The following is a 25,328-nucleotide window of genomic DNA, read 5'->3' as shown; positions in this document are numbered from 1 at the left end:
GTTGTCCTTACACCAAACACAAAAGCGTTTCCATTTCAAGGAATAAGTTTTGTTTGTGCTGACTGCTCTTGCTTTAGCTAGGACTTCCTTGCACTCCTGCGGGATGTTTAGGTGGCAGAACTCTCGGTACTCAGGAGCCATGCCGATAATCTGAGAGATTTCAGATTCGGGTGGAGTACCTGGCCTTTGGACATCGAGAGTAGAGAGGGACGTTGATGCAGATGGTTTGATGGTTGGACTGAGAGGCGACGGAGGTCGGTGAACCAATGCTGTCTCGGCCAGTATGGGGCAATGAGAATCAAGGTGCAGTGTTCCATTTTCATTTTCCGAATGACTCTGGTTATCAGGGGAAATGGCGGAAATGCGTACGCAAACACGTTGCGCCATGCGATGGAAAATGCATTTCCTAGTGACCTCGGTTGGGGATGCCAGCTTGCGAAGCTGTGGCATTTGGTGTTCTCCCTGGTGGCAAAGAGGTCTATTTGCGGTCTCCCCCATTCCGAGAAGATGTCGTTTAGAACTTGTTGATCCAGTTCCCATTCGTGGGACAGTGACCTCTGCCTGCTTAGAGCGTCCGCTATGACGTTGTCTTTTCCTGGGACATACTCTGCTGTTAATTTGATGTTGTTGTGTAGTAGCCAGTTCCAAATTTTTTGCGATTCGCGAGACAGTGTCAGTGAACATGTCCCTCCCTGCTTGTTCAAGTAGTGCATTGTGGTTGTGTTGTCCGTCCTCACAAGCACTGCTGAGTTTTTGATGCGAGGGAGGAATGCTTGTGTAGAACTGCTCTTAGTTCTAGGAGGTTGATATGTAGAGTTCTCTCTTGTTCCGTCCACTTGCCACTGACTTGCAATTCCTGCAGGACTGCACCCCATCCTTCTAGAGAAGCGTCCATCGTTATGACATGTGGAGTTGCTGGTATCAAGAACGTTAGAACTTTCGATAAGTTCTTGTTCGTTGTCCACCAAAGTAAAGCCTTGGTTATTTGTCGAGTGATGACGATGCGATCCTCGAAAGAACCTGTACATTGGGTCCACTGTTTGGTCAAGGCCTCCTGAAGGGGGCGCATTCTGAGCCGACAGTGAGGGATGAGTAGTATGCAAGAATGTAACAAGGAAAAGTGCCGTCAAGGGAATTTGTTTCAATGACAATTAGAAGTTTGAACTAACTTAGTAGGATAAATGAATAATCCTTTTGTGAATTTAATTCATTACCAGTCAGATCACTAATATATAATCATGAATGAAGTACAAAAAACACAAAACATAAAACACCAAGGTGTATCAAAAAAGAGAAATTTATCAAGAAATTGAAGGGTCAGAAAATGTATACAGATAAAATTAATTCAAAAAACACTTTAGGACTGCAGGTCAAACACAAAGTACATTAACAGTTGACACAACAGAACCTAAAAACACCTATCCAAAATCAATATTAGTCTAAATGAGACAGAGGATGGATGAGGTGGAGGTCAACTTTAATCACCCAAGCCCTCAAGGGTATATTTTGGGTTGCTCACTGTTGTTTGATCATAGTATGCAAGAAGACATCATCCCTAGAAGTGACTTGAAAGTTCGGACTTTGATGGTGTGTTTTGAAGTCACTGCGATAGCTAGAGCCATCAGTTTGTGTTTTCTTTCTTGAGATGGGAAGGCTTTGGAAGAAATCGTATTTAGAGTTGCTCCCAGGAATGTTATAATTTTGGTGGGTTGTAAGGTCGATTTCTCGTAGTTGAGAGTCAGACCTAGGTGCTGGAAAATAGCGAGACAAGCGTTGGAAGACATTTGCGCGTCTGTGAAAGATGGTGCTTTCACCAGCCAGTCGTCCAGGTAGGGGAAGACCTGGTGATTCTGCTGTCTCAGGAAAGCTGCCACAGGAGCCAGGCACTTTGTGAAAATGCGTGGCGCTGATTTGAGGCCGAATGGTAGGACACAGAATTGGTAGTGTTGACCTGCTACTTCGAATCGTAGGAATTTCTTGTGGCGTTTGTGTATTGGGATATGGTAATATGCGTCTTGCAGGTCCAAAGACGTCATAAAGTCTCCTTCCTCTAGGGATCCTAGGATTTCCTGGATAGTCACCATTCGAAACGATTGGCTCTTCAGGAAGGTATTGAGTGCCCTGAGATCTAGAATGGGCCTCCATTTCTTCTTTTTCTGTTGAATTAAAAAGAAGCGGGAATAAAATCCCTTCCCTTTTTGAGCTGATGGGACTCGCTCTATTGCTCCTTTCTTCAACATTGAAGAGATTTCTTGCAGGAGTAAACGAAGGTGCCTGTGTGGAAGTTTGCGAGGAGGAGTTAACGGTGGGATTGAGTTGAATTCCAATGTGTGACCGTGCTGAATTAATTGGAGTACCCACCGATTTGTCGTTATCGATCTCCAATTGTGGAGGAAGTGTGTCAATTTTCCTCCAATTTTGAGTGGGCAAGACGGTGGGGGGACTGGCTGCGGGAAATGGTCATTGTCTTCCTCCGGCCGTTTTCCTCTGGGATTTACCCCTGAAGTTCGATCTCCCGTAGGAGGTCTGACGACCTTGTTGCTGCTGTCGCTGCTGATATTGTGAGCGATTTTGACTATAGGAATAAGAGGATTTTCCTTGATATGATCCTCTGTATGAGGGTTGACCCCTTCTTCTGTGCCCTCGAAAGGACTGGTTCTTAAATTGTAATGTCCCGAGAGCTCTTGCAGTGTCAGTGTCTTTCTTGATCGTCTGCAAGGCTTCATCTATTTTTTCCCCAAATAGGTGTTGTCCGTCATAGGGCATGTCCAAAACTTTGGTTTGGACCTCTTGTCGGAAGGTTGTCTGCGCAAAACTGCTGCGCCTGCCAGCTGCCTGAAGCCCGTCATGGCGACATCTACAGCGGAATCAATGATTTCCGACGCTGACATTTGTCCTTCTTTAATGAGTGACTGAACCTCATCCTTCAAGTCTTCGGGTACATCCGCTAGATATGGAACAATATCTTCCCATAATTGTCTATTGTATCTGCCTAGCAGAGCAATGGCGTTGGCCACTTTTACAGTCATAGCTGAGGTTGTGGAGAAGCGTTTGCCGATGCCATCCAATTTCCTGCCCTCCTTGTCTGGTGGTGCTGATAGTGGCGAGGATGGATTTCTGGAATTCTTTTGAGCGGCTTGGGTGACTACCGAATCCGGCTTGGGATGTGCATTAAGGCATGTAGGTGCAGTTGATGGTGCCTTATACTTTTTATCCAGTCTAGGCACCACTATTGAAACTGATGCAGGTGTTTGCATGAGTTGCTGACCTTGTTCCCAGATGTGATCTATTATGGGAATTGATCTAGCCGTCTTTTTTATAGGATCTTTAAAGTCATATAAGAAACAATCGGTTTCCTTTGATTCCATGGTCATGTGGAATCTAGTGGCAGCTCTCTCTATTAAATTGTGGAATCCGCCGATATCCACTGGTGGAGAGTCTGAAGTGTTGGGTTCCGGAGTGGCTGGAGAATGAGCGACATAATCCTCATCGTCTCTGTTATGGGACAGGTCGTCTCGAACCTCTCCTTCCTCAGGTACATCGTCTTCCTCATCAGAAGATTGGATGTTATGAACTGTTTCCCTTTCTTGAGGAATGTCCAAAGGTGGTGGTCTTGACTTTGGAGATTGTTGCGGTCTGGATGACGCTTGAGATTTCTCCGTGGAAGGGGCCGCAGGCGATTCTGGGAATCGTTTTTTGTAGTCTTCGATCAAGAATTGTAGATCAGTGACTATCGCAGCCGGAAGGCAGATCATTGGAGTAACTTGAGTATGCACTTGAGTCTGAACAGTTTCTTCTGTAAAAATGACCTCATCTCCATCATCGTCTGTACTCTGGCATTTTACATTGAGATCCGACGGACTAGTAGCCTGATCGAATTGGTCGTCCTCTGATTCATCATCTTGCAACAGACAAGATGGGGGCAGTTTTTGAACCCTACTGGGCGATGTCAAATCCCGCGTAATAGGGAGTTTGATAACCTTTTTTGATGGAATTAACTCCGCTTTTTTCCATGGCGTCGATGATGTTGTCGTCGACGATGCGGTCGTCGACGGTGTCGTCGACGGTGTTGACGTCGATCGTTTTTCAAGCGTCGACGATGAGGTCGTCGACGGTTCCTTCGTCGACAATGCGGTCGTCGGCGATGTTATCGTCGACGGTGCTCTCGTCGTCGGCGTCGCTCTCGTTGATGACGGTGTTTTAGTCGTCGGCGGTGCTTTCGTCGTCGGCGGTGACTTTGGCATCGACGGTGCTCCTACCGTCGTCGATGACTTCGTCGACGGTGTGCCAGCCGTTGATGGTATCTTCGTCGACGGTGTAGGCGTCGCCGTTTTTTTTTCCGTCGTCGACGGAGACTTGACGAACATCGACTGCTTTTTAATTAGTACAATCGATTACAGTGGCTTACCCATCGTCGACGATTGGGTGGTCGTCGTCGTTGATGAAGAGGCCGACGACGCCATCGTCGTCGATACGGTCGTCGTCGACGTGGTGACATAGGTGGTTTTTCTTGAAGAAAACGTCGACGAACTCGTCGACGATGACTGCGTTGGCTTTCTGAAGGTGGTAGCATCCTTCACAGACATGTCAGATCTTACCTCAGAAGACTTTGTGGTAGTCTTTTTATGAGGGACGTCTGAATGGCTAGGGGAAGCATCCCTTCAAGGACAGTTTCGAAGAAACTGAAGCCATTTCACTGCCCTCCGAGGACAGTACATCATCTTCTCTGGTTTTGAGTCTGTTCAACCAGAGGAGCAGTCTTCCTTCTCTGTCTTTAAGAGTCTTAGTAGAGAATGTTCTACATATCCTACATTCTTTAGGAGAATGATCAGGGTATAGACAGTAGAGGCAAGTTTCATGCTTGTCATCGACGTGCAGTCTCTTCTTACCACAAGATGAACAGGCTCTAAACAGGCCTTTCTTCTGCTGTTCAGCCATTGTTGAAGCAAATAATCCAAGTTTTTTGTAGAAAAGAGATAAATCCAAGAAACCTGAGGAGAGCTCAGGTGGGGACTCCCTAGCACAACGTGCGGTAGAAAATCTGAGAGACTGAGGGTCCTGGCAGGAAGGTTCTAGAGGGAGGTGGTAGCTGATTGGCTACCTTCAGGATTTTGGTCCTTTTTACAAAAGGACATAGATAGGCTACTAAGGCAAGGCCCTTAGGCCTACTTTTCTCTATGTATGTCTATAGGACATTACTTTTCTATGTACCAGGGCTCCCGTCTCGACGATGGGGAATGATTCAGGCATGTGAATCTATGAAAGACACCCATAATACTGGATAATGTGTCCAGCTTCAGAGACTTGGAGAAACCATCAGCTGGGTAACTGGTCCAGTATGTCAGGTATTCAATGAAATGTGCAAAATCATAGGACTGTAGGATCGTGCAATGATTGCCAGGTTGGACTGTCTCTTGTTGGTTGCTGCAGGCCAAAAGGTAGCATGAAGCCTGTTTACTAACTAAAGGCTACTCTTAGTTGATAAAAAATACAACTCAAAAGACTAAGTTGTCGATTTTCTCCAACTCTAAGCATTATTTCATTCTTACAAAATAAAACCACCACTCTAGAAAATGTTACTGGAGGCCATAAAAATTACCACTGTTTATATTAGTCGTAAATGTGAATGTGTGCCAATTTCAAAGGTTCTTTACAGTTGTGGGACAAGATTTGTTGCGACCCTCTTACCACTTAAACGTACAATTAGGCAGAGCAGGGCAGTGAAACGGACTGGTATCTCCCTGCCGTGTTGTAAATGGCAACCCTAGACCGTGGCCACCATTGCTCACTTGTCGGCTGTTTTGAACAGTGGGCTGCTATGCCAAAGATGAGCTAGAAGTAGGGGTCACGCACCTCCACCCAGGGAACTCATGGTCCAGAAATGAAGGTAAAGGAGAGAATAAAAGGGTGCCACGGGGAAGAGAAAACTATTATCACTGCCCAGAAAATAAAGTCAGGACAGAGGCGAGGCAGGTGGGAGCAGCGCAATCTCTACTACTCAGCCAGGGATGCCCAGCAGTGCTCTGTTGGTGTGTGGCAGTCCTTCCTGAAATAGTGTGTGCACAGATTGAATGGGAACCCGTAATGAGGCTGGAACTCGGGGAGTTCTCAGTGGCGGAGAGAGGGGCTGTGCTGAGCAGTGATGCCCCAGAGGACAGGTATATTTTAATGTGCCCTCAAGGGGCCTTGCCATATTGAGAGAGTGGTATAGCAATGTGGTGACATCCAATTGCAGAGACAAAATTAGAAGGGCAGACAGGATTTTCTTCTTCCCTTTTTCATGAAGAAAAGAGTCTTCTAGTGGTGAAAAATGGAGCGGGCTAAGGTCATAGATTTAGCAAAATGACAAGATATTATGGAGTTCTAAGAAGAGATCTTACAAAAGCTAAAAACTCTTAAGCTAGTGATAGAAGGCCCCTGGAGAGGGTGGAAAACAGAGAGGTGGGGTACATTAGTCACTACAAGAGTCGCTTTGGCAAGTGGTCTGTAAACCTAAGGGAAAAGCAGAAAACATCAAATTGCCTTGTGATTTACTGGCACTCAAGGGTAGAAAAGTCCTGAGATAATGCTGCAAGAGCACACATTGTTATAGTCAAGGGCTTTCAAATGCTGCCACTGGGCGACTCAGTGACTGAAGCAATGAAATTAGTTTCCATATCCATTTTTCTCTTTCAGGCTCTGTAACACCTCATCTTGTCAAGAAGGCATTCGTTCGGGTTATTACCTGGACCCCCAAAGCCTCCAGGTAGCTGGTTGGGGTACCATAATTGTGGGGTTGGCGGAGCCTTGATTTGATTGGCGAGCCTTGATTTATTTATTGGCTATGTTATCTTAACATTATGTGTCCTTTTATAAAAATAAAAAACAAATTATAACTAAACTTGCCGTTAATTTGGTGGCAGCAGTTTGTCCCTCATGGACCAAACTTCTAGCTAACATGGGCACTGATATAAGCTAAATTCAAATTAGTATTTTTTATTTAGCAAGTTCTAGTTTTGGCATACTTTACTCCATTTTATCTAGGCTTCCTAATGCTAAATAAATTAGTTTTTAAGCACTATCAGTAGCCCAGAATATTCCAGTAGACCTAAAAAAAAAAGAAAATAAAATAAAAAGGTGCTTATCTCTTTCTAGTTCACATTAGTACAGTAACCATAAAGTGCCTTGAACCGGTTTCACATATTTTCCTAGTTGTTTTTTCCATACCGAGTCGAGGTGTTCAGCACCATTATTTCCTTAGAGATTTGCTACAGCAATGGAATCAATGACATGTGTACTAAAGTTGCAATAATTTAGAAAATTATACATTTTTTCGCCTCTAATTAAGCATTAAGCTGCTTGGTCATGTTATAACCAGCCCTGTGACAGCTTCAGATCTGTGGTTCAATCCTGGACTTTAAGTTCCTTTTTCCTTTATAAAGAGCATTATGGTACCAAAAGCCACAGTTCCTGCAGCCTGAACTTACGGGACACACACCGGGAAAGAATCGCCACTTTGGTAATTTCCATTTGGCAAAGCGCTCTTCATTTCATTTATTCATTTAGATGACTGGTCCTTTTCTTGCCTGTCAGACAAACACCAAAACCTTCTCACTCTGCTGCAGACGATGAACAGAGACCATCTGTTTAGATTAAGCTCTAAAATTGGCAGACACCATCCACTTTTTACAGTTGTGATCAGCACTAGAAAATCCTCACAATAATGTAAACTCTATACACTTTAAAGACATAAAATAAGAACATTTTGCAAGGACTGTGTACTTTATATTTCTTCAGAGGCCTCCACTAAGGCGCACTGTGTGGAATGCTGGGTTCTGAAACCATGTTGATCCTGGTTCAAGGTTTCACTAGCCTCCAAAAATACAGTAATATCCTTGTTCATTGCCTTTTCAAGGACTGTAGCCAGAAAGGGCAATCGGTAGATCGGCCAATAGATTTTTGTGTCGGTTGGATTGAGATTGGGGTTGGGGTTTTCAATATAGGTAGCACATATGCTAACTTTCAGGCTATTGGAACGGTTCCTGTCTATATTTGTTTTAAAAGTTTTATGGGATGAATCGCCATTAAATTTGGTACCATGTGCCAGATACATGAAGGGCAGGGGTCAGCTGGAGAGGCAGACTTCATGGTAGTGATGAGATTCTCTACTTCCTCCTCCGTGAGAGGGGAAAAGTTGCACAGGCATTCTTGAAGACTTGCATTCTCTAAGTCAGCTGTATTAGGGGCCACCACTAATGTCTGATTGGGGCATGATCAGTGCCTCCTGTGCCTCTTACCGAGGATGTCATTACGATTTCATCATAAATACACTGTATTTTATTTTGAAATAAGTTTGCCATGTTATTGCAGCTATTTTGATCCATACTATGGGGAGAACCCGTTTTAAAGTTAGTAAAAGGTGACAATTTTGAATAACTCTGAAGAAGGGTTTTTAGCCGTTTTTATTTTTGTAGAAAAAAATAGAATGTTAGTACTATTAATCAGAGTACAGCACTCTTTACAGATATTGATAATTATCTTTAGCTATTGGATCATATTCCTTACTCCAGAGTAGTTCAACATACCCGACACTTTCTGTTTAAGGCATTTTACTTTGGGGGTGTACCACGGTGATTAACATAGTTTATGATAGGTAATAATCTGTTTTTCTGGCACCAGCTGGGTCATAGCAGAATTTACCAACTTGAGACATTACTGGAGGCTACGTTAATGTCTGGGTCAATGACCGGACTATTATTACTCAAAGTGGTCTCTAATTCTCTTTTAGAGACCTCACGCCAAGGGCGGAAAGTTATGAGGATTTGGCCGGTATTCTTGTCACACTTTCTATAGTCACAAACGTGCTCATATCCTTGATGCAAGGAACCCAGATGTTATGCTGTAAGCAATGCGGCCTCACAGAGGGCATCATTCACAAAACAGAGGGTCTGAACACATGGACCCATTATACAATCACAGTACATCCTCGAGGTAGGGAATTGAAGAACACTGGTTATAGGGGACTGTATGGATTTCCACAAGAGGGTCAGTAGATACTTCTTTCATGGGAGCAGTTAATAATGGCCTTGCCCCTGAATATTATTTAGTGGCAACCTACAGCCAGGTCTTGGGGACCCAATTCAATAGAACCTTATGCTCTGCTGAGATGCGATTTAAAAACATTATGACCCACCTTAGAATTACTAAAAAAAAAAAAAAGTCAAGTCAATTGTAGGACAGGGTCAACCAGATAACTTGTAAAAGGCCAGCATGAAATAACTCTCTACACAGCCACATGATGATTTTTCAGCTCTACAATAAATAATGAGAGAACAAAGCAAAAAGGCTAGAGACTATTCCAAAACAAAACAAAGCAAGACACCCCATGATATTGCAGAGCAAGAATACTTAAAGACGCATATCATATCCAAAATGCAGACTCCTCTATATTGAAACGGTACCATCCATTTTATTTAGCTGATCATCTGACTTCATTTGTGTTTAAAATGTCAGTATGCGAATATCAATTAAAGAAAGAAAATAAATTATTAAAAGAAAAATTTGTACTTGCAATGGCTGGGTAATGCCAGTTTGCCTTTACGGCTTAGCAGAAAAATGGAGCAAACGGTCTGTGACAATAAGACTCAACAGCTACAAATTGTAATTGAAAACAGATATCTGTACTTCATTGTTTAATACTGGTTTAACTTACTTGAAGCTGCTTTGCAGACAAGTCTTTTGTTCCACGGAAGACATAACTTTTTGATATTCCTTCACATCCCAACTCGTGTACCTGCACCATTCTTCCAAAGGTAATAAGACCCACCAAAGCTGTTGGTGGTAAAAGACTTAATGACATCTGCATGGATTCTTTCAGAGCTTGTAAATCTTCATCATCCATGCATGTATCCACGACGTAGAGAAATATCAAAGGCATCTGGGGACCACGCTGTTAAAAATACATTGGTTTAGGACATAAAAAATTAATATACTAAAAGAAAAAGCTGCTTACCTTTGTTAGTGATACTCTGTGTACCTGCAAATTCATCACCTTTGGAATATCCCAAGTGCAGTCTAGATTCGGAAACCTTTACAATAGCTCTCCTACACCATTAAAGGGTGGTGGAAGTAGGCAAACATTTTCAAGTGACCCCCGAAGAAGGGCAATGTATGCCCGAAATGCATTGGGTTCTAGTTAATTAAACACTGCTTTTTACGAAACTTTGCATCAGTCATGTTCTTTCAAAAGTCCCGTAGTGGCACAGACAGAACATTAGAAACCTGGAAAAAGGCATATGAAGTCAAGTGGGGCGATAATTCAAGTGAGTTAAAACAAGGATGAATAAAACGAGTTAAAGAGGTTTAAAAAGGAATCAAGTAGTGCCAAGGAGGCACATTTCGCTGTGCGTTTGGTCTGGGTCGGAGATACGTCCCATTCCGCAATGTTGTTAATCTTTCAGTGTCTTTTGGGCATGACACTGTGACTAAGCTGCACGCATACCGGAGTACGTTTAGACAAACTAAAATTGAGACAGTGTGAATAGGTGTGCATTCCACACCCCCCTGTATTGAACATTCAAACACTGCCAGATGACAAACAGGAATGTAACTTTGAAAAAACTTAATTACCCTACAAATCGTAATTTTGAAAGATCAATTTTAATATTTCATGGATGTAAATGATTGCAAATGTTTTATTAATCATGCAAATAAACAATTACTCACATGAATAAATAAATGATCACATTTACGGTTTTTCTTACCTGTACTACATATTCAATGCTGGAAAACTGAGGTAAAAGTTCTGCAGGCTGATTGATCTCGGATATTCCAGCATAAGTGGGCGGAAACTATAAGGGAATTTTGCACGTCATTCATGTTTTAAAAAACGACATAAGCACAATTGCAGCAAACAATTATTTATTATTCATGTTGCGAAATTGGAAAAGTATTTGTGATTTTCAAACAAACTACCCAAAACTGGCTATTCAGAAAATAGACACACGATTAAAGCATAGCTCAGTTAATCTTTTAATAAATCCCTGCCAAAAACAGGTTTATTAATCGTCATTGACAACGATCTGCAATGTATATGACTTTTGACACAATAAAAATTGTTAAAACCTTAACATTAGATCGTTTTGTTTCCAATTATGGCTTTGCTACCCATGCCATGGCCATTCATTTCTGAATCTATTTACCTTAATGCCTAATGGGATGTTAATGAAAAGGGAAAGGCCAATAAATAATTTACTATTTATTAAAATGAATTGAGTAACCTTTCCTTTTACCTTAACATCCCATAAGACATTACATTTACTTTTTAGAAAGCACCTATGGCACCAACTACCCTCAAGAAACACATTGCCAAAAAACAAAGGCTGCCTGGTGTCACATCTCTTCTAAAGAAACTGAAACCATTTTATCAGAAAGCAACTTCAGAACTGCTGTTCAAGTCCTCCTACTACTCTTGCATCTGAATGGTAGTAACGCCCTGTTCTATGGGCTCCCAGACTCCAAACTGGCTACCCTTTTGGGCATCTTATATGGAGCAGTAGTTCTCATTTAGGGCCTGAAAAAATAGGATCACATCAACCCAATCCTGATGAAACTCCATTGGCAGCAGGCCTTTACCATCTATTTCCCGGGTCTGGCACAACACGCCCATATCCATTAGGACACTCCTAACCCCAGTGATGATCCAATTTGGGAAAGAGTTGAAAACTCACCACTTTAAAGAATACTAGGTCGCAATGGATTAACCCTCCGCTACCTATCCTAACACACACACTCTCTCTTCTCCCACCAACCTCAAAAAGGTTAGAATTATCTGAAGAAAGGAGGTTATAATTATCTATAGAAAGGAATGGGAAAGGAAAAATAATGCATAATAGTATTAGCTCTCAGATGAGCCTGGAGAGCCTTCCCCTAGAGGAATGTTTTGATATTGGATACTATAATATTCACTGCACTCGAGAATCTCGTTGTCCCATAATGCTTTGCAGGGCCTTTGGTTAGGGTTGTTATTTTTGCGCATAACTGTGCTTGGGGTGGTCCTAGGAGGATGGGATCACCACCAATTGTTGAGAATGTGCTCTTTATGTTCAAGGCATCAGCTTGGTTCGCTCCCTAGGTTAATGAGGACACCAACATCATCACTTCTCTCACTGCTTGCTGAATTTTCATTTTCACTTATGTGAGATGACTATATGCATTTTTGCATGTAATGATAGAGTTACTTGTATTATCAAGGGTATGTGAGGTTTCTGTGTTTTTTAATTGGGGTGAGACTCAGTTGCCGAGCGGAGTTCAGAGTTTTTGATCAATTCCGCAAAATTCTGCGTATGGGTACTCCGCTAACTACGCCCACCCTTACTAGACACCCATTTCAGGCGTCTGCAAGTCCTTTTTTAGGTCGAGCCTGGGCAGTGCATGCCCTGCTCTGCAAGGCTTGCTGTATTCAGGTATGCCCACCCTGCTACGACTGTCCTTTGTTAACGTTGGCTTTTGATTGGTTAATGGGCTTATTAGTCCCTCCTTAGTACCTCCCTCTCCTTTTTTGTAACCTTCCCTCAGGACAGGACCTTTTACTGTGTCCTTATTATATAGCCTGCATTATCCCTTCGGGATGACGCTTTGCTTAATTAATTTAAATAGCACTGCTGGGACGCCAGCTTTAGCAATGGCGGCGCTTTTATTTTGGTATTTGCAGGCGCTATGTGCGATTTCACTTTCACAATGGAGCCATTCCGTTTCAACTCCAGCAAGTATGGCTCACAGTGGCGAGTGTTTTCTTTTAATTTCAAATACTTCACACAGAATCTCCCTGTCCGTCTCTGCCGACACCTCACCAGTTCGACAATACTGGACATTTATTATCAGTCATATTTTTCATCTGCATGTTCTCTTTTTAAGGGTGTCTTCTTTGACGTTAGCACTGATATGCATGCGTATTTTTTTTAGGACTACAACTCGCGCTATGTGCGAGCCTTTATTGTCTTGCCGCTCTGCTTGCTTGTTTGTAATGCACACAGACCACTGATTACAATACAATAAAAAAAATTATAGATTTTAAAGTTTTTTTATCCAGTAGCACCTAGTGCTTTCACACACTCCGTAAAGGACGTTTATTATCAGTCGTTTTATACCTTAGTCTGTTCTCCTTTAAAGTTTTTCTTCTTTCACTTTAGCACCAACGTGCGTGCGTATATTCCTTTATAACCAATTGGTAATCAATTGCTCTTAGCAGTACAGCGGTTTTACATTGGCTGAGAGGCGAAGAGCATGGTGGCAGTGAACCTGGTGGAGCATGTTGTGGCAAATGCATGAGGTTTTTTTTTAGGAGGTGACAGGCTGCAGGTATGGTGGGTGTACTCTAAGGCAACGCATTTGTTGGAGTGTCAAGGACTGTCTTTTGTAGACTGTATACACACAAAAGGCCTGAGGAAATTTACCGACCAGTGTGGGGGATTCCCTTTTATAGGACGAATTCCCTCACCCACCCGTAGGTGGCATGCTTCATCATTGGGAACCTACTCGCACTGCAAACCTGGTTGCAGTGCAGGCTACAACCCCTTACTGTGAGGGAGGAGCTCGGGATGTTTTTAGTTGTGGTTAACAAGAGGTGGTTCTAAAACCTTCACACGAGCCGGGTGTGGAGGGAGTGTGTAGAAGTGGTGAGTGTGAAGTTAAAACTAACTCCCTAGTATGTTAGAGAATAATTTTAATAGAGCATCGGGGGGTCAGGACTAAAATAAGTGAACGAGCCATGCCTGGAGAATTTAACCTAGCATGGTTCAAGGTGGTCATAGGGTCGACATGTTTCAGACTAAGTGCCCTCCATGGAGGTGCCGTGGCTTTCTTCATGACCAAATGAGAGAAAAAGTGTGTGAATCTCAACACCGTGCCAACTGCGTCTTCCTTGTCCCGGCCGACATGGAGACCGTGCAGGACCTTACGTGGAGGTTTTGGAACACACCTTGAGTGCGCCACGGATGAGTTGCCACTAGCTCCTTCTACAAGTCGGGGACGATGCTGAACATCAGCCCACCACAACTGAAGTACTAATTCATCAATTGCCTGTATCCTTTTCACACCGACCGTAGTTGGTACGGTGTTGAGTTTCAACAGCCTCTTCCTCATAAAAAAGTGATTTCACTTAGTATAAATGGAGCTAGTGGGTCCTTTGGAGCCCCCTCAAAAAGGGTACAAATACAATCTTGCAATGGCAAACTACACTTTCCCCCATGGCTGTCACTCTACCTGGCACCGTCACTGAGAACCTGGTTACTAGGATGAAGTGCTGGCTTGGACACCCCTTTGGAATAAGACTGGTACTCCAATCTTTTGTAGATTTAGTGCTTTTGTGCTTCAATTTAGCGCATAATCCTTTGGTACCCCAGATGTCGACATTTAGGCAGCACAAAAAGTAAATTAATGTCATCTCAACATCAAACTCTGACCAACTCTTCTCTCTACGTAATACTCACAGAGAAACCCCACTGCCTAACAACTTCAGTATAATTGCTAATCGTCACGGATATTCAAAACACAGTGTATCAGTGACGATTAGCAATTTTACTACAATTGTTAGGCAGTCGGGTTTCTCTGTGAGTATTACGTTATTTTCCCCTGCTTCCCCTGCCTGTATCTCCACTCAGGGGCCCCCTCCCATGCGATTGTTCAACTCCTCTCTCTAAACTACATGTCAACCTTACTCGACCTCTCTACACACTGCCCCTACTAGGTGACATAGCCAGGGCAGTATTTATAATCTCTAATAAATAAACTATTTAACTGCAGTGCCGGGACACCCCCGTTGGGGGTAGCCGTTCGCTTTATAAGCTTCAAAATAATAATAATAATAACTCTGACCAAATGTGGAGCACTCCATTGCTGATTTGGTTACATCTGTGCTATACCAATATCTTAATTTAATACATAAACTAAACAACAATAGTTAAGCAGCTTCAAACAAGGTCATGGAAAGCCACATAAAAGGTAGAGGATCCCAGATTAAGGAACCACTGGAACAGGAACAGTCTACTGAATGGCAATTTGTTAATCAGGAGATTATGAACTTAGCGGAAACCTCTTGTGAGAAAGGGGAATCCGGACGAGGCAGAAAACCCTATCATATGAAGCAACAGGCATGTGTACAATGAGAGATTGGCCTAGAGCTGTATGGGACACAGCAGTTAGGGACGGATATGTCCTACAGACAACGTACAGAAGGGGCTGCGAAAAAGATTTAGTACATCACATCTTTGGAGAAGAACAATGCTCTCTTACTGGATAGCTCAGTCAAACACCCCACTAGGGGTATTTTAACATGCATCCACATAAACCATTCTCAAAGTTAGAAGTCACGATTCTTATAGATAGGGATGTCAGGACTCTGGGACAACAGATGACTACTGTAGCTGACTCAGGTTCTCCAAAAGATGAGGTCTCTAAAATGTTTGTAAATGCAATCGTTGCTTATGCCCCTTTCATGTGCACCAGCCACACCTCCCACTCGTGCATTATCAACTGACCTAACCAAGTTACCACACTTTTTCAATAATGAAATGCTGGAGAACAGAATATGCTTAACAACAGGATAGACAGGAAGGTATTGGATGTAGGGAGAGCAAAATCTAAAAGTGCCAGAAACACCACAAAGGATATTTTTCGTTACTCTTGATTTTCTGTATCTTCCTGTTTGGGAACCTGGTTCCATAGGAAGCAATAGTCTATGCTTCTTTTTTGCTTGGAGTGAAACCATATTAAGTGATAAAAACCTCTAGCTATGGAAACCTCTAGGTTGTGTGTGGTTCACAAATCAACGAAAACAAACAAAACATGAATTCTCAGGTGAAAAAACACAACAGTAACACCTATTGTTCAAAATGACAGTCTTGCAAAACATTGTGTGGACCATTCTGAGATGTTATCTAAATCTAAACATGACTTTTTTTAAGAGAGAGCTTGAAGTTTGCCAGTCTTTATGACTGAGGTAATAGCAACTAAGAAACACTTCTCTAGGTAAAGAGATCACTAACAGGAAGTCTTGAATGGATGCTACATTAAAGCAGCAACAACCAGAATGAAATTCCACTAGGGATCATGAGCTTGCTGGAGGATGCAAATGTACAAAGCCTTCAAAGTGCACTCAACAGCCTCCTTCTTTTAAATACATATTTCCAGGGGTAATAGGACTACTGATGTATCATGAATGTTAAATCATCAACTAAGGAAGCCTTTTAAAAAGCTATGGTAGGAGCATGGCCGAGCTGGCGGAGCAAGGGGACGCGCATTCAGGTCCCTCCACTCTGGCCGCGATGTAACCATACGCAGCCTCGGCACCTCCGCACATCCGTGGGCGAGACTAGTGCCCTAACGCCGGGTGGGTCCTCGAATTTTTCTAGCCCAGCAGCTGCCCTCCTGGCCCGCACTGCAACACCCCTATCTGTGCGGCCTGCGTGAGCACGGTTAGCGTCCCGCTGCGGCACTATGGGCAGTAGTTCTGCTGCTCCGGTGGGCCTCGGGTGTGAGACGAGACTGGCCTCGGGGATAGCAGCGGAAGACGGCGTGTGTGGACCCGCCCGCCTGACACCACGAGGACACTGATAAGCGGACCAGGTCCTCCCCTGTCGCCTGAGGGAGGACTGAGGGTCCCAGCGGCATACCAGACCCGCTGATTGCTCCTGCAGTGGCGTCAGTCAAAAGGAGCCACCAGCCCACACAGGCACAGACGGCTGGAAGAATTGACCAGTGCCGGAGGTGTCCCCCCGCCCACCCCCTGAGACTATGCAGGGATTGGGCCAGCGGCAAACTGTGCCTGGTGAGCATGAGGCGAGTGAGGGGCAGTGAGGGGCTTTAGGGGGATACTTGGAATGAGCAACACACCGGTGTAGACATGGATCCAGAGCCCAGCCCATTCTAATGTGCCTGACTTGGACTGCATGCTGGGCCCTACAATCGGGGGAGGTGAAATCGGTCAGGCGCTGGAGCGTTGTCACACGTGCCCCCCCGCACCGATACACAAGTATCAGTGCCCACCTGCCAAGTCTTGGGCATTGGACAGACGGTGGGATCTCACCTTAGCGTGTTGCCACCCTGCGCTTTGTCGGCGGCCAGCACCATCCCTGGTGGTAAATAAGCGATAGAGACCTAACTGCAGGAGGAGAAATGGCGGTGTCTCACGCCACGAAAGATGGTCCTCCAAAAAGACATGCTCACTAAGCCCTCTGCTCCCCTCCCCACAGGGAGCCCCAGCCCCTTGAGCGGGCCATCGACCCCTAAGGATGAGGCTGAGGGGAGGTGCTAGTCACTCAAACCTACCTAGAGACTCTGTTTTCGTCCCTCAGGGAAGATCTACAGTTGATCAAAAGGGACCTAGCGTAGGACCTGCAGGGTGTACGGAAAGAACTCTCAGAAATCAGGGAGAGTGGACGTCCTGGAAAACCACAAATTCAGTAGGGACTTGGATCCTGAGCAGCTCAGGCAGGAACCCATCTGCCCCACGGATCAGCAGATCAACCTCCAGGCCCACACCGAAGGCATCGGAAATAGATCACGGTGCAACAACATTAGAATCAGGGCGGCCCTGGCGGCAGGAAACGTGGAGAAATACATGGGAGATACAGCCCACCGAGCCGGAGGCACTGCTGCAACAGCCGGAAGTCATGAGGCAGATTAAGAAACCTATTAGTGATTTCCTTGACGACACCCCACGATATACCTGCATCAACCCATTGGGATGCTCTGAAGGTGGTCATCAGGGGGAGTTTATCCTGTTGTTAGACAAAGGAGGGACTAGGGGCTAGTTTACCAAGGTCCAGTGTACATGTCCCAGCAGGCTGTGTACAACTTAGGTACGGAGTTCCTCTGTGATAATATGTTAGGAGGGTTGGAACCTATAAAAAGACAGTGGGGGTCACTGGAGGACCACTAGTGTGTGAATGAAGGAGAGGGAATTCTCCTTGTTGGAACTAGGGCTCTCACACACCCAGCAAGCTAGGTGTCATGCTTCATCATTTGAGCCTGCCCCTCGTCAGGTCGGTGCTGCAATACCGGACGGGCACCCGGAACGGGGGCTCTTTATCGGGGATCTTTTGTTCCTGCCGGAGGGTGCAGTGGGGGTAAGGGGCCTAGTGCGTTTAGATGTAGGGAAAAGTGTGTGTTAAAATAGGTCAGTTAGTCCTAACCAATATTTATTTCGAAGGTAAACTGCCTAAATTAAAAGAAAGAGAGGGGCAAAGAACTAGTCGTAATGTGCCTAGTGGTGTATGGCCAGCTCTCAAATGATCGACATGTTTCGGGTCTCTAAAGTCATTGTGATCAGGACACTTCTTCAGGATCAAAGTGGTACTATCTACACTACAAGGTAAGTGGAATCTACATACCCCGTACTCTGGTGGTAGACCTGTAAGTAGGAAACAAATAGGTAGGGAGAACATGTTAAATGCACATATTGATACACACATTATCTCTGTGTACCAATCCTTACTGTCTAACAAAGTGAACTTGCTCATGAAAAAGACCTTTGTTACACATAAAATCGCAGGAAAAATATCAGTGAAGAATAGTGCAGGGCACAATGCATTAAACTCAATACTCAATACATTTTGTGCTTTGTGTAGTAGAAAATCATTCTCACGGTTAAAAAACTAATGAGCAGAATGTAGTACTCATTGTAGTCAGGACATGGTAGGACTCACCTATACTGTCGGCAAAATGTGTTTGCAACAGTAGCCGGCGGTAATGAGAGGACGCCGATTGGGTCCTATTAGGGAAAGAAGAAAGTAATGATCCAGCTCCGTTAGTAAGTAAGTAATCGTGATCAGCACAGAAAGGTGTTATGGTAGCCCGGGCTTGATCACTGAAGGGGTTAATGGACAAAAGTCAAGGCCGTCCAATAGGCGACCCACCCCACCAGGGCACCAGTTCAGTTATCTGAGTGTAGCGCAGCGCAAAACCCCAGAGCCTAGTAGTGAACCGCTGCGGCGTCCCTGGCAGAGCCAGAGAACGTCCCGTCAGCACACCGGGCCCCAGATAGTGTTGCCGCGTCCACACCCAGCGCATAAGTAGCTGAAGTCCCCGAGAGGCATATCGGCATAGAAGGTACCCAAAATTTCGCTCACTCACCTCTAAAGCGTTGTAGGATCAGAAGGGGACTCACCAGCTTGTATAACTCTATTTAGCGTTTGACCTACCCTGCAGCCGACACCGGGATGGTGAGAGGCAGTCGGCGGCGGGTCCAGAAGTAGTGCCGGGAGCCAATGAAGTGCCACAGTCACGTGAGAGGAAATGGGATTGTCATTCAGACGTGTGTACTATAGTAGCGTTTTTTAGTCGCCATCTTATAGTGGAGTTCAGGCTACAGTTCGTAGGTGGTGAATCGGACTATTAAGCCTAGATGTAAAAGTGGGAACCGGTATGTGCTGAAGGTTAAGTGGCTGGTGATAAATACCTTCAAATGTCATGTAGAGTCTGTGAAGTACAGGCGCTCGAGTGGTACAAAAATACACCTTTCCATTACATATTGTTATATATGGTTGACACAGGGTGTTAACCAGTGTTGAGGAATGATGTCAGAAGTTGTAGTCAAGAGAGTAAAGTACCCGAGGTAGCGCGGTAATCATGATATTTAGTCAACCCCAGTGGTGGGCGTTGGCGTGAGGGATGAGGGATGAGCTAGGAGGGGCCGGTGTATATGCTTACAAGTGGGTCAGTGTATTGGGATGGCAACAGTAAGCCCTCAACAAACATAGCAGCTGCTATGACAGCTCATGCTGTGGGTCACATGGTATTACAGGTCCCTTATTGTAGAATATGTATTGCCTCAGCTTAATGAGTCCCAAGGAATGTCATCATTAAGGCCGGTGATATGCGTTGAAAATCTAGGGACCAATCTCTGTTCAGTTCTGAACAGTGCAGCCTTAGTGTTCACTGGGAAGGCTTCTAATATTGTCCAGCATAGATTGTCAGAAGAGTGTGGTGCTTCTTTGTAGTGTGTATCTAGTTTTGAAGTGACTCTCTGACAGCCAATGTTACTTCTATGTTCTGTGATTCGGATCTTAATAGGTTGCATAGTCATTCCTATATACTTCATGCCGCATGGGCACGTGATCATGTAAATGCATTGCTTGGTATTGCAATTAGTGTGCCTCTTTTGGGCCCATTTGAAGGTAGGTAGTAGGGGTAGTTCTTTGGATGTGGTAGTCAATGGGCATACTATGCAGGAACCCCAAGGATAGAGTCCAGTCACTCGTGGTAGACTCCAGAGTCCTCTGTGTGTCGGTGTTGCATTTCTTGGGTCTGGTGTGTACCAACGTGTCCTTTACGTTGCGAGTTCTTTTATACGCGAACCTAGGTTTGGGACATTGCAGATCACCTGTGTTCAATATGTGCCAATGTTTCAAGATAATCTTTTTAATTCTGGCAGAGTCTGGAGTGAAGGATGTGACACGTGAGATTATCAGTGTTGGTTTAGGATGTGCCTCAAGTAACGACTCCCTTGGGTTATTTCGGGCTCTTTTCAATGAGTCTCTGACTTGTTTCTCAGGGCAGCCTCTAGCTTTGAGGTTAGATGCCAGGGTGTTGGCCTCTGTTCTGTAGTCAGCAATTGAAGTATAATTGCGCCTGATATGCAAAAATTGGCCGACTGGCAAGTTATCCGTCAGCGCTTTTGGGTGATGACTAGTGTATAAAAGTAAGCTATTACGATCAGTCGGTTTTTTTATACAATGAGGTCTTGAGAATCCCTGCAGTGAGTGTAATATTTATTTCTAGAAATGGAATGGTGGTGGCAGAAATTGTATGGGAGAATCTGAGGTAAGCATTCAATTCATTGATCCACCTCACAAACTCATCACTGTCGGTTCGTGTCTCATGCCAGAAAATCAGGATGTCGTCGATGAAACGTTTCCATAATTTCAGGTTATTATGGTATGGATTATTGGTGTCTAGGATGTAGTCTTTCTCAAAGCTGCCATGTAGATACATGCTAAGCTTGGAGAAAAAGTGCTCCCCATAGATGTGCCCTGGCTCTGATAGAATAGATTTTGTTTGAACTCAAAGAAGTTCTCAGTAAGAGCTAGGGTAGCACATTCCATTATGAATGAAATGGGGGTAGGTGATGTCCATTCAACACGCTGAGCGCTGTTTCAATGACCTCTAGGGTGGCTGGCCAACATGACCTATAGGGGTACCTCTATAGTGGAAATAGTCGACCAGAATGGGCACCATTTATATAGACAAGAGGAGCTAGACGCCAGGTTCATGGAGTATTATATGTCTCGTTACAAAAGCATGGGGAGACAGGAGCAGACGACGCCTAACAGACTTCCTTGCTCAGCTCCCCTTCTCTACCTTGATAGAAGAAAATACTGCAATCCTGGGGGCGGCCATTACTGAGCCGGAAGTACAGAGGGCTGTTAAAGACCTAGCCAGAGGCAAAGTCCAGGGAACAGATGGGCATCCTGCCAAATTCTACGCAGCTTAAGTGGAAGAGTTAGCCCCAAAACTGATAGAGATGTAGGCAGCAGCGAGAGGAGAGAGTGCTCCCAAGTACTACAAGAGAAGCACTCGTAATACCACTGCTGAAACCGGGTAAATCGTCCCAAGACTGTATGGCCAACAGACTATTATCAATGCTTAATTTGGATTTTAAAATATTAAGTAAAATACTACCAACAAGACTTCTCCCATTCATGACTACACAAGTCCACCCGGACTAGGAGGGGTTCATCCCGGACAGTAGCACAGCTTTTAAAATTAGACGGCTGGTCTATACTGGAGGCAAGCGACTGAAGACTGAGAGGGAGCGGTTTTTGCCATTAATATAGAGAAGGCTTTTGATAGTCTGGAGTAGGGCTACTTATATGGAGTCTTGGAGCAAATGCAACTGGGACAAGAGTTCAGGGTACAGCTTCTATATACGGAACCCCTGGCAAGGGTGCGAACGGGCAGTGCGATTTCTGGACAGTATTGGGAAGAGAGAGGTACAAGCCAGGGGTGCCCTCTCTCCCCACTGCTGTATGCACTAGCTATGGAGCGATTAGCTTGCCTTGCTCGGCTGGGAAGAAAATACCAGGGTCTGCAGATAGGAGAACATACACATCACATTGCATTATATGCAGATGACCTGCTCCTAATCTTGAGAAATTTGGGAGGGGGATTGCCAGGGGCTCGGGAAATGATGACCAGGTTTGCTGGACTGTCAGGGCTCAAAGTAAACTGGCAGAAGTCCAGACTTTTCCCACTAGGGACAGGGAACCACCGGAGGGACTGGGAGAAATTGTGTGGGAGCCCCATTGCCTAAAATATCTGGGTATTAAGATATATCACTCCCAATCTGACCTTCAAGTAGGAAACATAGGCGGGATGATACGATCCTTAAAAGACAGCATGACATTTTGGAGTGTGCTCCCCCTGTCAGTCACTGGCAGAGTGGCACTACTAAAAATGATAGCCCTCCACCGGCTATTTCTATCCGTTTACCTCATTACCTATATGGATGCAGAGAGCCCGATTTTCTGAATTAGACTCACATTTGGTGTAGTTTATCTAGGGGGACAGGTCAGCAAAGAGTAGCCCTGGCGACTTTAAAACGACCAACTGAAGAAGGGGGACTGGTTTTCCCAGACTTTGAATCGTATTACTTAGCGGGACAATTGCAATAGTTTACCCAATGGATAGCGAGGGGACTAACACCGGAGACAGAGACCAGCTCTTTAGAGGGTTAGGAGTTGAGGGATTGGGAGAAATGCGCTGTCCTTACTAGGCTCCTTTCTGTCTGAGCGGTCTCAGGAAGTGGCCTTGGGCAACATTGTGTCATCTCCCTTCATGCTGCCTTGTGGAGTTCCCCAGGGCTCATCCCTGAGCCCAACGGTCTTTAATCTTTATGTCACCCCTCTTGCCAGCCTAGTAAGAAGCTATGGATTTACCCTTGTGTTGTATGTGAACGACACTCAGATCATTGTCTCGATGAGCAGTTCTGCCAGCCAGACAGCTACTAGGTTCCATGACTGTATGAGCCATATAGCCAACTGGATGTCAGATCACTGCCTGAAATTGAATTCAGCCAAGACTGAAGTTTTGCTGCTGGGGAACAATCCATAATTTTGGACAGATAGCTGGCGGCCAGTCCAACTTGGCGCCTTGCCCAAGCCAGTGCTCAAAGCCAAAAATCTAGGAGTTATCTTTGACACCAAGGTGTCCTTTGAGGCACAAATCAATTAGGCCACTTCAGCATGTTTCATCATCTTGAAAATGTTGAGAAAAATCCTTCCAGTAATACCCATGGACCTAAGGAAGATGGTGGTATCAGTGCTGATATCTTCAAGATTGGACTACTATAATGCCCTCTTTTCCAGTGCTCCGAGGCGTAGCATTAATAAACTTCAGATGGCCCAGAATGCTGCAGCAAGAGTACGGCTGGGCATCTCCAAATTTGAAGCAGTTTCTTCATATCTGGCCCGACTCCACTGGCTACCTGTAGCCAAGATGATTCGATTTAAATTTTTATGTATTGCACTTAAGTCTCTCAACAACATGGAGCCAACACATCTGGCAACATTTCTAAAGCCATATACTCCTGCCAGAGCCCTTAGATCCGCCAAACTGGAAAACCTAATCGTTCCTAGGGTCAGTAGGGCTAGATGGGGCGGCAAGAGTTTCACGGCTACAACAGCTAGCTTATGGAACTCTCTACCAACCATGCTGAAAAAAAGAGCCCAGTCTCTTCAAATTTAGAAAAGGCCTAAAAACGTGGTTGTTTTCACCATAATTGTACCTCATAGTCCGCTCTGACTTATGTACACCAAAGGCAGCGCCTGGACACCTCAGCGTATTTGTCGCGCTATATAAATGTCTCATCATCATCACCACCATCACAACGGGAGGGTACCAGTGAACTGCTAGTGGTGCAGCGCTGTAGGGGAAGATGCAAAAAACACAAACTCAAGTGCCCTACTCACCGGACCTTCCAATGACGGTGCTACAGGTGCTACCACATGGGGGCCAGTGGAGAGGGTTGGAGGACTGGAGGCAGGCAGGAGGAACTAAATTGGGGGATCTGTACGAAGAGGGCAAGCTCCGATCATTGGAGGACTTTAGGGCAGACTGGGACATCCCCCAGGACCATTTCCTGTTGCATGAAGCGTTAACTACAGCGGTCAGGAGACACGGGGAGCTGAGCACTGTAGAACCCAAAAGCCACGCTACAAATGGGTATATAGGAACGGCGGGGTCAAGATTAGGGCGGTAACGTGCCTATACAAAGCGATCAGTAAGGAATCCCTCCAACATCTGACAGTGCTGCAGAATAGATGGGAGACTGATTTGGGCACTCCAATGGAAGATATTGACTGGGTCAACACACCAGATAGAAACTATAAGGTTTTGAGAAATGCTCGATTCAGACAAATTAATTTTTATACACTTAATCGGGCCTACCTCATCCCGGAATGCATTAATAGATATTTCCACAAGAAGACACGAGTTACCCAAGATGTGGAGAAAACGGGGCGGATATACAGCACGTTTTCGAACTGCCCAACTGTACACATATATTTTCAGAAGGTTACGGCCATAGTAACTGGAATAATAGAGCAAATGGTTCCTTGTGGACCAGCATACTGCCTCATCAGCTTATTTCCCCATACATCTAAAACAAGGGTCACTGATAGATTCCAAGACCTTGCACTCATACTGGCCAAGCGAGAAATCACAAGACACTAGAAGACGCCTTGGGGACCCGAATAGCCGATTGGAAAAGAGAACTAGAAACATGGGTGGGATGCAAAGGCAGGGTCCTGCTCAGGAATGCACGCAGAGGAATTGGAGCAATGGAATGAGCCAGAGCATGGGAGGCACTGGTGGAGGGAATGAGAAACCCAGAAACAGATTTGGGCGGGTCCACACCATTAGCGCGCTCACAACAGGGAACCCCAGCACGCCATGAACATGATGGGGCTATAGAAGGTGCTCACTGACAATGCTAGTCACGGTCAGGGGAAAGTTGCAATACTAGTGACAGAGGAAAGATTAGAAATGAGGAAAGTGAAATACTCTAATCTGTGGCAAAGTACCTAGCGAAATCTTAATGGGACCTCCAGTAAGGGGATGGGAGGGAGGAGATAGTTGAGGAATGTGCAAGAAAGGAATAAACAATAAACAGTATTTGATTGACATCATGATTATCAAATGAAACAAGAAAGTGGATAGCAAATTATAATTGAAAATTAAAAATGTATATGAAAAAATTGTATTACTTTGAAAAAGAATAAAATCTTTCAAAAATAATAATCAGGGGGAGTTTATAGCACTCTCAGAGGCACAAAATAAGCAACGAAGGGCAA

General features: G+C 44.7%; 1 protein-coding gene across 4 annotated transcripts in view; it reads right to left on the bottom strand.

Moving 5' to 3' along the window:
* SEC23A (SEC23 homolog A, COPII component) overlaps window positions 1-25,328 on the bottom strand; it is an 891,592-nt gene that overhangs the window by 792,576 nt on the left and 73,688 nt on the right. For all 4 annotated transcript variants that reach the window (XM_078659766.1, XM_078659768.1, XM_078659769.1 and 1 more), the window contains 2 exons: window positions 10,743-10,829; window positions 9,692-9,928 (listed from right to left, as the gene is read on the bottom strand). In XM_078659766.1, the coding sequence (XP_078515892.1) occupies window positions 9,692-9,928; window positions 10,743-10,829 (324 nt within the window). The remainder of the gene's footprint in view (window positions 1-9,691; window positions 9,929-10,742; window positions 10,830-25,328) is intronic.

The sequence above is a fragment of the Lissotriton helveticus genome, chromosome 9, assembly GCF_964261635.1.
Source record: "Lissotriton helveticus chromosome 9, aLisHel1.1, whole genome shotgun sequence".
Taxonomy (NCBI): domain Eukaryota; kingdom Metazoa; phylum Chordata; class Amphibia; order Caudata; family Salamandridae; genus Lissotriton; species Lissotriton helveticus.
Note: the sequence above shows the minus strand (reverse complement) of the source record. Positions and strands in the feature narration are given on the sequence as shown.